This window comes from Mauremys reevesii, linkage group 4 (genome assembly GCF_016161935.1).
Source record: "Mauremys reevesii isolate NIE-2019 linkage group 4, ASM1616193v1, whole genome shotgun sequence".
Classification (NCBI taxonomy): Eukaryota; Metazoa; Chordata; order Testudines; family Geoemydidae; genus Mauremys; species Mauremys reevesii.
The window spans coordinates 83,838,388-83,851,112 of NC_052626.1; the positions used below are offsets into that span (position 1 = coordinate 83,838,388).

The following is a 12,725-nucleotide window of genomic DNA, read 5'->3' on the forward strand; positions in this document are numbered from 1 at the left end:
AATTGTGCCATTGTGACATCTAGACCCCCTTGGAGCAGGGTTGGATAACAGGAAAAAGGCACTTGCGTGGTCTATATTATGGCATCCAGCCTCCCTAGCACCAATGGAACTGAACCTGTGCTAGACCAATGGTGGGAGAATTTCTGAAAAGCCTCAGTGTAGAAGCAGTCCCACTGACTTCACCTTGCAACAAGGTCTGAGAGAAGGATAGCAATGCCATGCTGAGGGAGACCAAGGAGTTAAATGAATCTCGCAGTGTCAGTCAGCTTGAGTTTATTACCACATCATTCAGTGAAAACTGGGATCCTTGAGCAATAGTGTCTCCATTCATAGAAATCATGGCACAACCATCATAGTACAGACGATCACCATCACAGCCCTTCTGATTGGCTAAGACGTAAATCCCACCACTCTAAGAAGAAAAATATATATATATATTTTCAAAATATAACAGTTTGAAAACTATGGAATGTTAAAAGGCAAATTACTGGTTTCTTTTGCCCCCTCCCAAGTCCACTCTCCATCTTTACATTGTGACTAATTTAGGGACTATTCCTTCCTTTTTGTTTGAAAAAAGTGCTCAGCACTTTGTGGGCCCTGTGAAAACAAATAACAACACAACACACTGGCTAAGTGTGTTACATCTGCCTCAGATGGCTGCTACCAGCAAATGGAGGTGCCCCTTTAGTTCAAGTAGTAGAGGCCTATACTTTAGAACTGAAATTCAAAAGTTCAAGATGGCAAGTGTTGCAAAAATAACAATTCTTTATAATAGAGGGCATGGCAAAGTGAGGAAGAAATTATATTTGGATGTCTTGGGACATAGCAAATATGGTTAAGCAAGCAAAGCATGTTAAATTACTATGAAGACTAATTATCATTTATCATCATACCCATACTAATCACTTTTCATGGCTTAGCTTGCCATTCACTGTCTTGTTCCCTCTGCATCCCATCTCTATTAAAAACAGATAGTTTTTGCCTAATCACTGAATATATATTTTTCTTTTAAAATAAGGTGAGCTTTAGATATAAAAAATGCAAAACATCCTAACATCTTAATTTTTTTTTAATAATTTGCTTTAGAAAAAATTATCATTTTGCTAATCTCCTCTGCAGTTATAAACCTCTGAAGGCAAAGGGATAAGGTGAGGTGGCAGGGGAAAGCCTCAAGGTTTCAGTGTAAACCCAGATCTTTATTTTCCCTTAATGGTGTATTTATTGATATTTCTTCAGCTCTCATGTCAATATGAACATTTTAATTAAGATCAGAAAGGAGCCTGTGGCTTTAAGGGAACCACAGACACTTGTGCTCATGACAGGAAATCTCTCCCCTTCCCTGAGTGGATTATAGCCAAGTAATGAGCTGTCAATTCTGGTAAATTTGCACCATACAGTATGCATGTATATTTTGTTTAGAGCTACATCCGTTTACAATTGGTTGCAATTTTTTTCTGCATAAAGTGGATACAACATTTCATGCTTTCAACAGTAAAATAATTAGTCACTTTGAATGGTGGTTTTGTCTCTTTATTGTTATAGTTTTTGTTTGTTTGTTTGTAAAAGCAACCAAGATAGAGAAGAATCAAAGGCACCCATTCTTTTGATCTCACATCCCTGAGGTTTGGTTTAATTAAATACACCCTGGTTTAAAGATTTTGCTAACTCTCCTTTGTAGATAGATAGATAGATATAAAAAGAAGATTACAGATTTAGCTTTCCAATGCCATCAAGTCTAATTACTAACACAGGCAGGCAAAACTATGCCCTGTCAGAGTAGAGGAGACTACTCTGAAAAACTGGGGTAAGTAATGAAGAGATGAGTTGGTCTTTAAAAAGATCTACCTTTGCTGTTGCAGAATTTACCACATTCACACGGGTATGAGCTTTCCGCAGCACATGGTGACTCCCTGATGAATTAGTGAAGATCTCCACCCCATCAAGACCCATTTCAATATGAGGGCTATAAAAATAAGAGACAGTACAATACTCAGCTGGCATTTCCACTTGTCTTTAGTTGCCACTAATTTTATCTCTTTGCCATGCCTAGAGTAGTCCACTGCCAGTTTAATACACGTCTTGGTTAGTTCAAATAATGAAAATATTTGCTAAAGCATCATATTTATTTCCCTGCATTGCACTGTTCCTTTGTCATGGATGGATTGTTTTCCAGAGAAAAGGAGGGGCTTTCATCGTCCTCAGGGCCAGTGCAACGCACTAGGCAACCTAGGCGGTCACCTAGGGCACTAGCATTTGGGGGACAGCATTTCGGGTCTTTCGGCGGCAACCGCAGTGGCTGGATCTTCGGCCGCCCCGGTCCTCATCAGCATTTAGACGGAGGGAGCTGGGGCAGGGGGGTGCGGGGAGGGCTGCCTGCAGTAAGGGGGGGCACAGCATGCAGGGGAATCGCTCCCCGCACCAGCTCACCTCTGCTCCGCCTCCTCCCCTGAGCACACCGCCCTGCTCTGCTTCTCTCCCTCCCGGGCTTGCAGCGCCAAACAGCTGATTGGCGCCGCAAGCCTGGGAGGCAGGAGAAGTGGAGTGGTGACGGCGTGCTCAGGAAGGAGGCGGAGCAGAGTTGAGTAGGGGCGGGGAGCTGCCGCCCGGCTCCCCGGGCCCAGGGGAGCTGCCACGGGGGGGCACCTCAGGGCGCAGTGGGGTTGGGGAGCTGCCACAGGGGGGCTCCTTAGGGCGGAGAGGGGCGGAGAGCTGCCACAGGGCTCGGGGGGGACGCAAGGTGGACGTTTCGCCTAGGGCGCAAAACATCCTTGCACCCGCCCTGATCGTCCTCCTTTACGTTATCAAATGCCATCCTTCTAATTCAAAGGAAGTCACCTGTTCATATATCTGAATATCTTTCTAACATTGAGGGAATGAAAGCATTCCTCCAAGGTCTGTAGCTCCACTCTCTCCTTCTCAGCAAACCCCACAGCACAAACAAATAAATCAACTACAGTCATATGACATGGAGATGAGAAAATGAGCATGTTGCATTTTTTTTTAAATTATTTTTATAGGAAATTGGTAGAAAATATACTGATATTAAAAGGACAATCAATCACATTTTTGAAAATTTTGCACCTTCTATAGCTACAAGGAACAAAGGATGACTAGAAGTGAAAGAAAGAGTTTAGAGAAACATTTACATTTTTTTCCTATTTGTTTAATTTATGCATTTGACAGCATTTTGTATTATAGTCAGTTTCACCGTTTCCCCTGCATGTCAATTAGTTCCCCAATCATGCCTGCTAATCTGAAAAGACCGGGACCCTACGTAGTTTCTCCCTTGTAAAGAATTTTAAACCTCTACAGGAGAACAGAAAAACTCTTATAAAAAAGTCTAAGGAATTTAAAAATTAAAACAACAAAATTCAGGGCACACTATTTAAAGGGCACTTAATTTGGGCACTGGAATTTACTTTTCCCATAAGTAGGAAAGAAATTTCCAGAGCCTCAACTGAATACCCTTTAAATAGTATGTCTTGAATTTTTCATGTCCTGAGTTAGCTTCAGCTATCTCGCTATGCACTGCCTGCACTATTAAGTAAGTTAAAAAAAATAAAGCTGATAATTAAAAATGAATAAAACCTAAATTAAAGAGTGAATAATACACCTGTAGGTGAGTGTGCAAGTGATATAATGAGGGACGTAGAATTCTGCAGTGTGGAATTAGTAAGGTTCTCTGAATATGGAACAATGATTGGGAGTCTCCTTTGCAGATAAGTGGCCTGATAGTTATCTCACTTACACCACTGTGATGTTAAAGAGTTTCTCTTGATTTACACCAGTGTAACTAACACCATTATCAGGCTCATGGTAGTGTGACATTCTATACCTTGGGGGAGCATGCTGTAATCCCCATATTCCTCATTTTCATATAATTGTGATCTTACGTATAAAGCAGGGGTAGGCAACCTATGGCACACGTGCCAAAGGTGGCACACAAGCTGATTTTCAGTGGCACTCACACTGCCCAGGTCCTGGCCACTGGTCTGGGGGGTTATGCATTTTAATTTAATTTTAAATGAAGCTTTTTAAACATTTTAAAAACCTTATTTACTTTACATACAACAATAGCTTAGTTATACATTATAGACTTATAGAAAGAGACCTTCTAAAATATTAAAATGTATTACTGGCACACAAAACCTTAAATTAGAGTGAATAAATGAAGACTCGGCACACCACTTCTGAAAGGTTGCTGACCCCTGGTATAAAGCATGCCTTGTAAGGTATCAGGGGAAAGGTTATCTGCTGAAAGTCATTTCTCTATCCATATTTGTGTATCATTAATGCATATGAAGTTATGAGAATTGCGTTGTATGGTTGTCACTAAATCATGCTGTAAATTGGGGAATCAGCCAGATGTTAGCTCCCCAGAGGCAACAGCAAGGAAAGTAACCAACGCCTGGGCGGAGTGTCAAACAACCCATCAGCAGCCATTGTCCAGCAATGCAATGCTACAATGCAATGACTCACCTGCATGAGACCACACCAGGGGAATTGCTCAACCTTGCTTGGAGAGACTAATGCTCACCTGACTCTCAAGGCAGGGGCAAAGCCAAGAGGGAGGAAAGGACATGATAAAAGGGAGAGACATTTGGCATGCTGTCTCTCTCTCTCTTCCACCTACATCTACAGACACCGCCACCACCAAGCGACTGAAGGGCTGATCAAAGGGGTGAGACTGACTGAAGAGCAGCCAGCCTGTGGTGAGAAGCCTCTAAGTTTGTAAGGACATTGAAAGTGTTAAGATCAGCTGAGAATGCATTTTGCTTTTATTTCATTTGACCAAATCTGACTAGTTATGCTTTGACTTAAATCACTTAAAATCTCTCTTCTTAGTTAATAAATCTGTTTGTTTTATTCTACCTGAAGCACTGTGTTTGGTTTGAAGTGTGTCAGAGACTCTCCTTGGGAGAAAAAAGCCTGGTACATATCAATTTCTTTGTTAAATTGATGAACTTATATAAGCTTGCAGGCATAACTAGACACTGCAAGACGGAGGTTCCTAGGGTTATGTCCGGGACTGGAGATATTGGCTAGTGTCATTCGCTTGCAAGTAGCTGGGAGCAGCTTACATGCCAGAGGCTGTGCATGAACAGCCTAGGAGTCGGGGTTCTCACAGCAGAGCAGGGTAAGGCTGGCTCCCAGAGTCAAGGATTGGAGTGGCCTAGCAGATCACCAGTCTAGATAACACCAGAGGGGAACGTCACAACGAGTATCTTTCCTAATTCTTCACAAGACACACAAAACCATAGTAGAAAGGTTTGGTTCCAGATGTATTATCCTGGGAGACACTGTAGTACAATTATCAGAGGGGTAGCTGTGTTTGCTGCTTTTACAGATCCAGACTAAGAGTCCTGTGGCACCTTATAGACTAACAGATGTATTGGAGCATAAGCTTTCGTGAGTGAATGCATGCATCCGACCAAGTGGGTATTCACCCACGAAAGCTCATGCTCCAATACGTCTGTTAGTCTATAAGGTGCCACAGGACTCTTTGCTGTAGTACAATGATACTCCTGGTACATAAACTGGTTAATGAAAACTCTCAAGTTGATCTGTCATCCCAAGGAGTGACTCGGGCACACAGAGTTGTCAACACTGAAACTGTAATACATAAAGACAACAAAATTCTTTGACTCATTTACTTAGGCACCCTCCCCACTCCGCATGCATTTCTTGCTCCTTGTTATGTTTTGATAATCCAAGTTATGCCGGCATTTTCTGAAAGATTTTTTCCATAGAGGAGCATTAACTGAGCTTTGCAGAGGCATCTCTCCTTTTGGCAGCTTCAGAACATTTTTTCATGCTTCATCCTATTTTTCATTCATCTCTCTGTCTTACCTATTTGGTGCCCACAGCTCTTCACAGATTTCACTCCCTAGGCATGTATCTTTGGTTGCTAGCACTGCATCTCCAAAAGGAACAGTTTCCTGAGGAAAACAGAGAACACGGACATGCATGTTTAACAGGGGGCCTTGTCTAATAGGAGTTAAAAAAGTAATCCCCAAAAAAGAAAAAATACTGAACTACATAAAATTAGTATCAAAGCAAAAGCACAATGCACATTCTCTAATCTCAAACTGATTTTACTTGGAGATAGGCCCAAACTGAAAAATCCAGATCAGGTTCTTCCCAGAGTTCCAGTGGTGTTAGGAGCTGGGGTTTTGGTTCAGGCCCATCTCTTTTTAATTAAAGATTCTGGAGAACAGGAGTAGCCCATGCAGTTCTAGAAGCCACCCTCAGATTTAACAAAAAGGTGTGGCAATAAGTCAGAGCTGTCTACTTAGATCAAGATGGAGCACTTTGCACTGTAACATGCAACTGTTGCAGGTTGCACTTGTGTATGAAACAAGGAGAAAAACCTGTTCTATTTTGGGAAATTCAGGTATGATCCTCAAGCTCCTGGTAAGCAGCCAATGTGATCCTCTGTTGGGCAAACTTTGGAACCTCTTGCCTTGCTGCAGAACATTAACATTTAAGTAAATAAGACTAAATTATTCACTCATTCTCACAAGTAACTCAAACGTCACTGAAACCATTGAATTTGCACTGTTGTGACCGACAGACAAATTTGGCCTAACAGTTTTATACTGTCATTAAGTTCTTTTTTATTAAGTTATGTCTAGTTGATACTAAAACAAGATCAGAAAATACATTCCTTAAACTCACCTGTCCTGTCACCTCCTGTATCATCCTGGGGAGAAAATATTCCTCCACAAACCTAAAACAATTATACAAATCAGCAATTCTCAGAAATAAATGTTCTGCTTTAACTCAATGCTATAGTCAATGCTAACCTGATGTTTCACAGAGTTCAAGGTCAGAAGGGACCATTATATCAATACACGTGGATTGTGCCGCAAGGTGGCCAGAAATCCATCCTCCATTCTTGAGGTAGAATCTTCTGTAAACATCTAGAGAGGATACCCAGCTGGAGGTGGGTTTAGATCTGTAAACAGGCTGGGACCCTTCCAACCCTAGATTCCATGGAAAGGTTTCTGCTTGGTCTGAAGGCAGTCGGGGGAAGGGGTAGGGGGGGTGGGAAGGACACTGCCACATTGGCAGCAGACTCTCTTTTCTGTAAAGAGCCTCCCCTCCATGCATGGCTGTACGGGATACAAGTTTAGTCCTATTTAAAGAGCTTTCTAAATGAAATACCATTAGGTGGCTTACATGAATTTCCCTTGCTGCTGAGCTTGCAGTAGAAATAACGCATTGGAATGGGGATTTCAATCCCTTTGCTGTGACTGCAATGGCAAATCCATGCTTTTTAGCAGCCTTAATAGTACGCTGTACACAACCCACCGTGCTCTGCTCCATGGGGTAAACCATCGAAGTTCCCTGTAATTTCCTGTATTTGCCAGTATCATCTTTGGCCTGATCAGAAGAATTTTCCTTTAAAAAAAGAAAAGGGAGGGGAGGGGATTTAAGTACTTACACTGCAGCAAAGGCAACTAAGTATTAAGAAATGCCAAGTTTCTATTTATTTTTTCAGTATATTTACTTTGCATATTTGACAGCAATCTGTATACAGTCATTTTCACTGTTTCCCCTTGCATAGTCTGTCTGTTTCAGCTTCCGCTCTTGGTTTTGTAGGTCTGTCACACAGCAGTGGGAATTTTTTATGTTTACATTAAAAAATAAGATGTGATTGTAAATAGAAAGTCCACAACAATTGCTAATCTCTTTGAAATTAAAAGATACGAAGCTGGTGTTGTCCCTTTAAATATAAATGTGTTGCCATATGATTTGTTTTCTACTGTTAATGCTATACCAAGACGTTAACCTAACCTGTGACTATAAAAGGTATTATCTAGATAAGAAATACATACTTGTTTAAAAAGATCACTCTACAGTTGTAGCGAACATTTCTGCACATAACAGGCCTGTTCAAAGAAAAAAAATCAGTGTTACCTAAAGCTAAGTTCATTTAATAAAACAAGGTGATTATTGAAAAACACATCTATCACATTACAGGAGATCTGCTGTAAATGCGATATATATTTTAGTATCCTTTGCCACATTTGACTTGTGTCAAGCTGGGTCAGCAGAGTAGAAAAGCTGATCTTATATATTTAATTTTAAAATGATGCAATTCAGAACCACTTAACCTAATACAGGAAATCTGACTAGGGATCAGCACATAATTGAAAACATTTTCCCTAGTGTCACTGTAAGGTTGCTTCTACTCATGAAGGTAGTTTCTCTGTGATAGCTAGTTAGGATCATGAAGCCCTTGACACACATTTATAAATACAGCCTCAACATTCCTGGGATATATGCAAGTATTAATCCCACTGGACAGACAGGTAAACTGAGGTACAGAAAGGTTGAAAGAATTGCATATAATCACACAATGAGTCCATGATCACCTAGAAACAGAACCCAGACTTTTTGTTTCCCAAGAGTATGCTCTAAATCCTAGTGATCCTTCCACTCAAATCTCTTTAAAAAAGAAACTGGGCTTTTTATTTTTCAAACTTAAAAACAGTGAAACTACCCAGTTTGTATCCAGAAGAAAAAGAGAGATTTCTAATGGTTCTTTTTTTACTTTCATACTGCAGCTCTTCCCATATAAAAAGTTCATGCAAGGTAGCAAAGCTCCTGGTTCTGGACAACAACATTAAATACGGAGGATAAGTTTTCAAAAGTGCCTTTATGACTCAGAAGCCCAAGTCCAATTTTTAAAACAACTTAGGCACTTGGAAGCCTAAATCACTTTTCAAAGTGGGGCTTAGGAGTCTAAGTCATTAAGGCACTATTGAAACATTTTCCTATCTACACCTACAACTAAGGTCAATTAGCTACATCGTTCAGGGCTATGAAAAATTTCACATCCCATTCAATGTAGTTAGGTCAACCTAACCCTCACTGTATACCCTTCCATTGACCAAGCTACCACCTCTTGATGGGGTGGATTTACTAAAGCAATGGAAAAACCCTTTCTGCTGCTGTATTGTCTATGCTACAGCGGGCCACTGTAGCTCTAGAGTCCTTGCTATCCAGTAGTGTCTGCTCAGACAGCCAGGTCACCTTTTTCCAAGGCAGCTACCCCTTCATAATAATTACACAACACTTACATTCCCACATCACAGATGATGTCTTGAGTGGCAGGAGATTCCAAAAGCTTTGCCAGAACTTCAAATGAATGTAACAGCGTATCGGATTCATAATAGTGATCTGAACAGCCATAGCCACTGTGTACAAAAAGATACCAAGCAAAAAATTCAGATGAGATCAGGATTAGACACAAGACGTCACTGCCACTTAAGATAAAAACAACATCCCAAACATATGGCAATTACACAGAGCACAAAGAAACTACATATAATTTACCATTTACATTGACAGCATTTAAAATTCTGCAGTATTGTTGTTGTTGAAGTATTCTTTTTAACAAAAAATAACATGGTTTAAAGGATAGAATTGAACATTACATTTACCATCTGGAATTTTCATTATAATAAACTTAATAATTGATGCCACTGTGAGTTGTAAAACAAAGGACCCAACCCTGCACCCTTCGCTACCATTAACACATTTTTGCTCATATAGCCAATCCTGGGGTTTGCATAATATTACACAGAGTATTCTGCATTACAATTTGTTCTTGACCATTCATTGTTGTTCAGTTATTCTGTTAATGAGCAATATACACTTCTCCCCGTTGAAAAGATGCCAAATATACAGTAATTAAGATGGTCTCACCAAATTTCAAGCTCCGGTCCAAGTCTGTATCTTGCTCCTTTGTATTTTGCTATTTCAATACCTATAAAATGGCCGGAGGGAGGGGAAGGATAAAATATGAGTCCATTCTACACAGAAAATGGTAATCTAACCTGTCAGTGTGCAGAGGGGATCCCAGCATTGGACATACAGTCCTAGGTTTGTTTTATTAGTCTCCATCCATATAACAGTGTCATCCTGTAATCTTTTAGTCCTTTTGAAGTGTCACTATATTTTTTGGCTCAAGTTTATTAGAGGCATATTTTTCAGAAGGGCTCAGTTTCCATTTAGCACCTTAACAAAATGGGCAGATTTTCAAGTGCTTAGCAATAATCACTTCATTTACATACCTAACTGGGAGCAGAGCTCTTTTGAAAATCTAGCCATTACAGCCTTATCATGACAGAGGGAAGCTAATATATAATGAAATGGGTCAGAAAGGGCTGTACAAACTAAGGCAGGGGTTTGGTGCAGTGCTTGCTACACACCTGAGGCTGCAGCAGCTCCTCCACACAGCTATCACATACTGTGAGAACCAGAAAACAAGCCTTGCACAACTGTTCACCTCCTGGAAAAGCGTGGCTAAAAATCTACTGTGCAAACACTGATGCTAGCTTGACCACTGAGAGCTTCAGCTGCCTCTCTGGACACAGGAGGGCATCAGAGAGGCAATCTCTGCGCTGCTCCGAAAGGGTCCTTTCTGCTCCGTTCAGGAAGAGATTGGGCCTTAATCTTCACTCTTCTCCTTCCAAGCAGCACCTCCCTCCTTCCTTCGGATTCTTCCTTTGTTCCAGAGTGGGTCAGCTGGCAGGACAATCTTAGGCTTTCCAGGTCCCCAGAGCAGCTCCTGGTATCACTTTCCCGTGGCAGGGAAGAGACACAGGGAGCTACACTGGGGACCTAAAAAGCCTAAAATTGTCCTGTCAGCTGACCCACTCTAGCTCAAAAAAAAATCCCATTTTAATTCAGTCACGGCAATAACATCACCCCCTGCGCTGAGTTTAGCTGGACACCAGTGGGGCGCAGGAGTTCATGGACCGCCTGCCTGGGGCTCAGTTCTCTAGTCACCCCCCCGCAGCTGCAGTCCCAAGATGTTGAGAGAAATCTCCCTTCCCGAGGCCAGGGAGTCACCGCTTCCCCGCTAGGTGAGGGCTGAAGCCTCTCCCCTAACGTGCCCCCACTTGCTTTTTAAAATCCGTGCCAAATTGCCATCAAAATCTAGAGCCCACTGGTTGAGGGCACAGGTGGCCACTGTCACGGTCCTGCCCATGGCTGCTGCTCCGCCCGGGGCGCCGCTCCTCCCCTGCAGCTGGTTGCAGCGCAAAGCAGCTCCCGCCCGGCCAGCAGCAACAAACTGCCCTGCGAAGCGCTTCCGGCGGGGCTGACATTGTTTTACTTCCTGCCGTCCCTCCTCTCCCGGATCCGAGCTCGGGCTGGGTGCCAGGCACTGAGGCGAGACCCTTCAGCACAGCCTCCAAGCGGCCCTGTCGGGCTTCTGGTCCCCGGCTGCTCGCGTCAGTTTCCAGCTCTCAAGTCCTAGCAGCAGGTTGCAATGGACACCGCAAGGGAATCCAAGCAAATTGTATCGGGAGTGTTCATGAAAACATTTGTATTAATAGTAGGTTTTAGTAAAACTTTTTAAAAACAGCTTTGGGTCTAAACTATTTTAGGGGGCCCCTTTAAAACAAGCAAGATTTTGCTTGACCTACCAATCCATGTAATATTTGGGATTGTGCCATTCATTCAGTGTATGCAGGGTTCTGGTATAGAGCTTTTCAACTTAAAAGGCTTATGTTTTGTTGTTTAAAATATAAGGTGTAAGACACCTAAATGCTTTAGTGGTGGCAACTAACACATATATTTATAACAAATAAAATGAAGGTGAAAGAGTGTAAAACTAGGTGTAATCCTGCTCCCATTGTAATCAAAGACAGAAGTCCACTTTGACTTCAGTGGGAACAGGATTGGGTCCATTTCTTCGTTTAGGACCCAATGGCTGAGTGCCTTCCAATTGGTGCCGAAGGTGCCCAATTCTTAGTCAGTTAAGTGGCAGTTGATATGGGTGTTCAGAAGATCATAGAATAGGGTTCTGTATTATGAAACTTAATTGTACTCCCATCCCACACCTTGCTCTATGAAGTTTCCCCACCCGGACAGTTTTCATGACTAATTATTAGGTATTAAAGTGGTTTGTGTAATAGCAGCTTACTGAAGAATGCAGCCAAAATCCTGAGTGTGACTTCTTCTCCTGCTAGAATCTTTATTCATGTATTAACTATTTCTCAGATATTGTAATTCCCTCACATATGGGCTCTGTGAATCCATTGAGCCCAGAACACTGACAACACTACTCCATTGTCTTGTCCTTTGTCTTCTTTAATAGAGATGGACCCAAAGCAAAACCTAAGATCCAAAGACTCCGGACTTCGGGGGCAATTCAAGATTCCCAAATTTTAGGGCCTGGGCTCAGACTAATTTTGTTGCTTCCAATCAGTCCAATTGCCCTCTAGGTTTTCAAAACCCCCACAGATCTCATTAGCATCCACTCTTCCACAGTTGGGCGTCATGCTGAGGGTTTGTCCACATGGTAGGGTAATGCACTGTACGGGGGAGTGGTTTCTAAAATGCACTAACGTGTTGTGCATTAATTGATCTGTGTAGACCCTGCTGGTGTGTACTGAAGGTACTAGGGAACTTTTTGTGTGCATCAGCAGGGTCTTCACAGATCAATTAATGTGCAACTCAGTGCGCTTTAGAAATCTTTAGTGCGCTGTAGAGTGCATTGCCCCCACAATGTAGATAAGCCCTACATTGTGCTCTAATCTATCACATCTCTCCTCTTAAAACCTTTTCACCTTTTAGAGCTTTTTCCTCTGACAGCTGATTACATTGAATCAAGCCCTTAAGGTGGCCATTGTATGTAATGTGCCAACTCTGTGGATGGTAGGATTGTAGTGGCCATCAGCTCAGCCATCAAATCTGGAAGCAGC

At 42.0% G+C, this 12,725-nt stretch overlaps 1 protein-coding gene across 2 annotated transcripts in view; it reads right to left on the bottom strand.

The window, feature by feature from the left end:
* The window catches only part of NADSYN1 (NAD synthetase 1), a 28,553-nt gene extending 17,430 nt beyond the window's left edge, over window positions 1-11,123 (bottom strand). Inside the window, exons 1-9 of one of the 2 annotated variants that reach the window (XM_039539009.1) lie at window positions 10,921-11,123; window positions 9,718-9,778; window positions 9,090-9,206; window positions 7,842-7,895; window positions 7,315-7,404; window positions 6,679-6,730; window positions 5,851-5,939; window positions 1,846-1,963; window positions 281-412 (exon numbers count right to left, since the gene is read on the bottom strand). In XM_039539009.1, coding sequence (XP_039394943.1) covers window positions 281-412; window positions 1,846-1,963; window positions 5,851-5,939; window positions 6,679-6,730; window positions 7,315-7,404; window positions 7,842-7,895; window positions 9,090-9,206; window positions 9,718-9,778; window positions 10,921-11,005 — 798 coding nt within the window. In that variant the 5' untranslated portion in view covers window positions 11,006-11,123. Of the gene's footprint in view, window positions 1-280; window positions 413-1,845; window positions 1,964-5,850; window positions 5,940-6,678; window positions 6,731-7,314; window positions 7,405-7,841; window positions 7,896-9,089; window positions 9,207-9,717; window positions 9,779-10,223; window positions 10,271-10,920 lie in introns of those variants that run through there. The other variant, XM_039539010.1, reaches the window with a different exon arrangement.
* Between the last annotated feature and the right edge of the window lie 1,602 nt (window positions 11,124-12,725).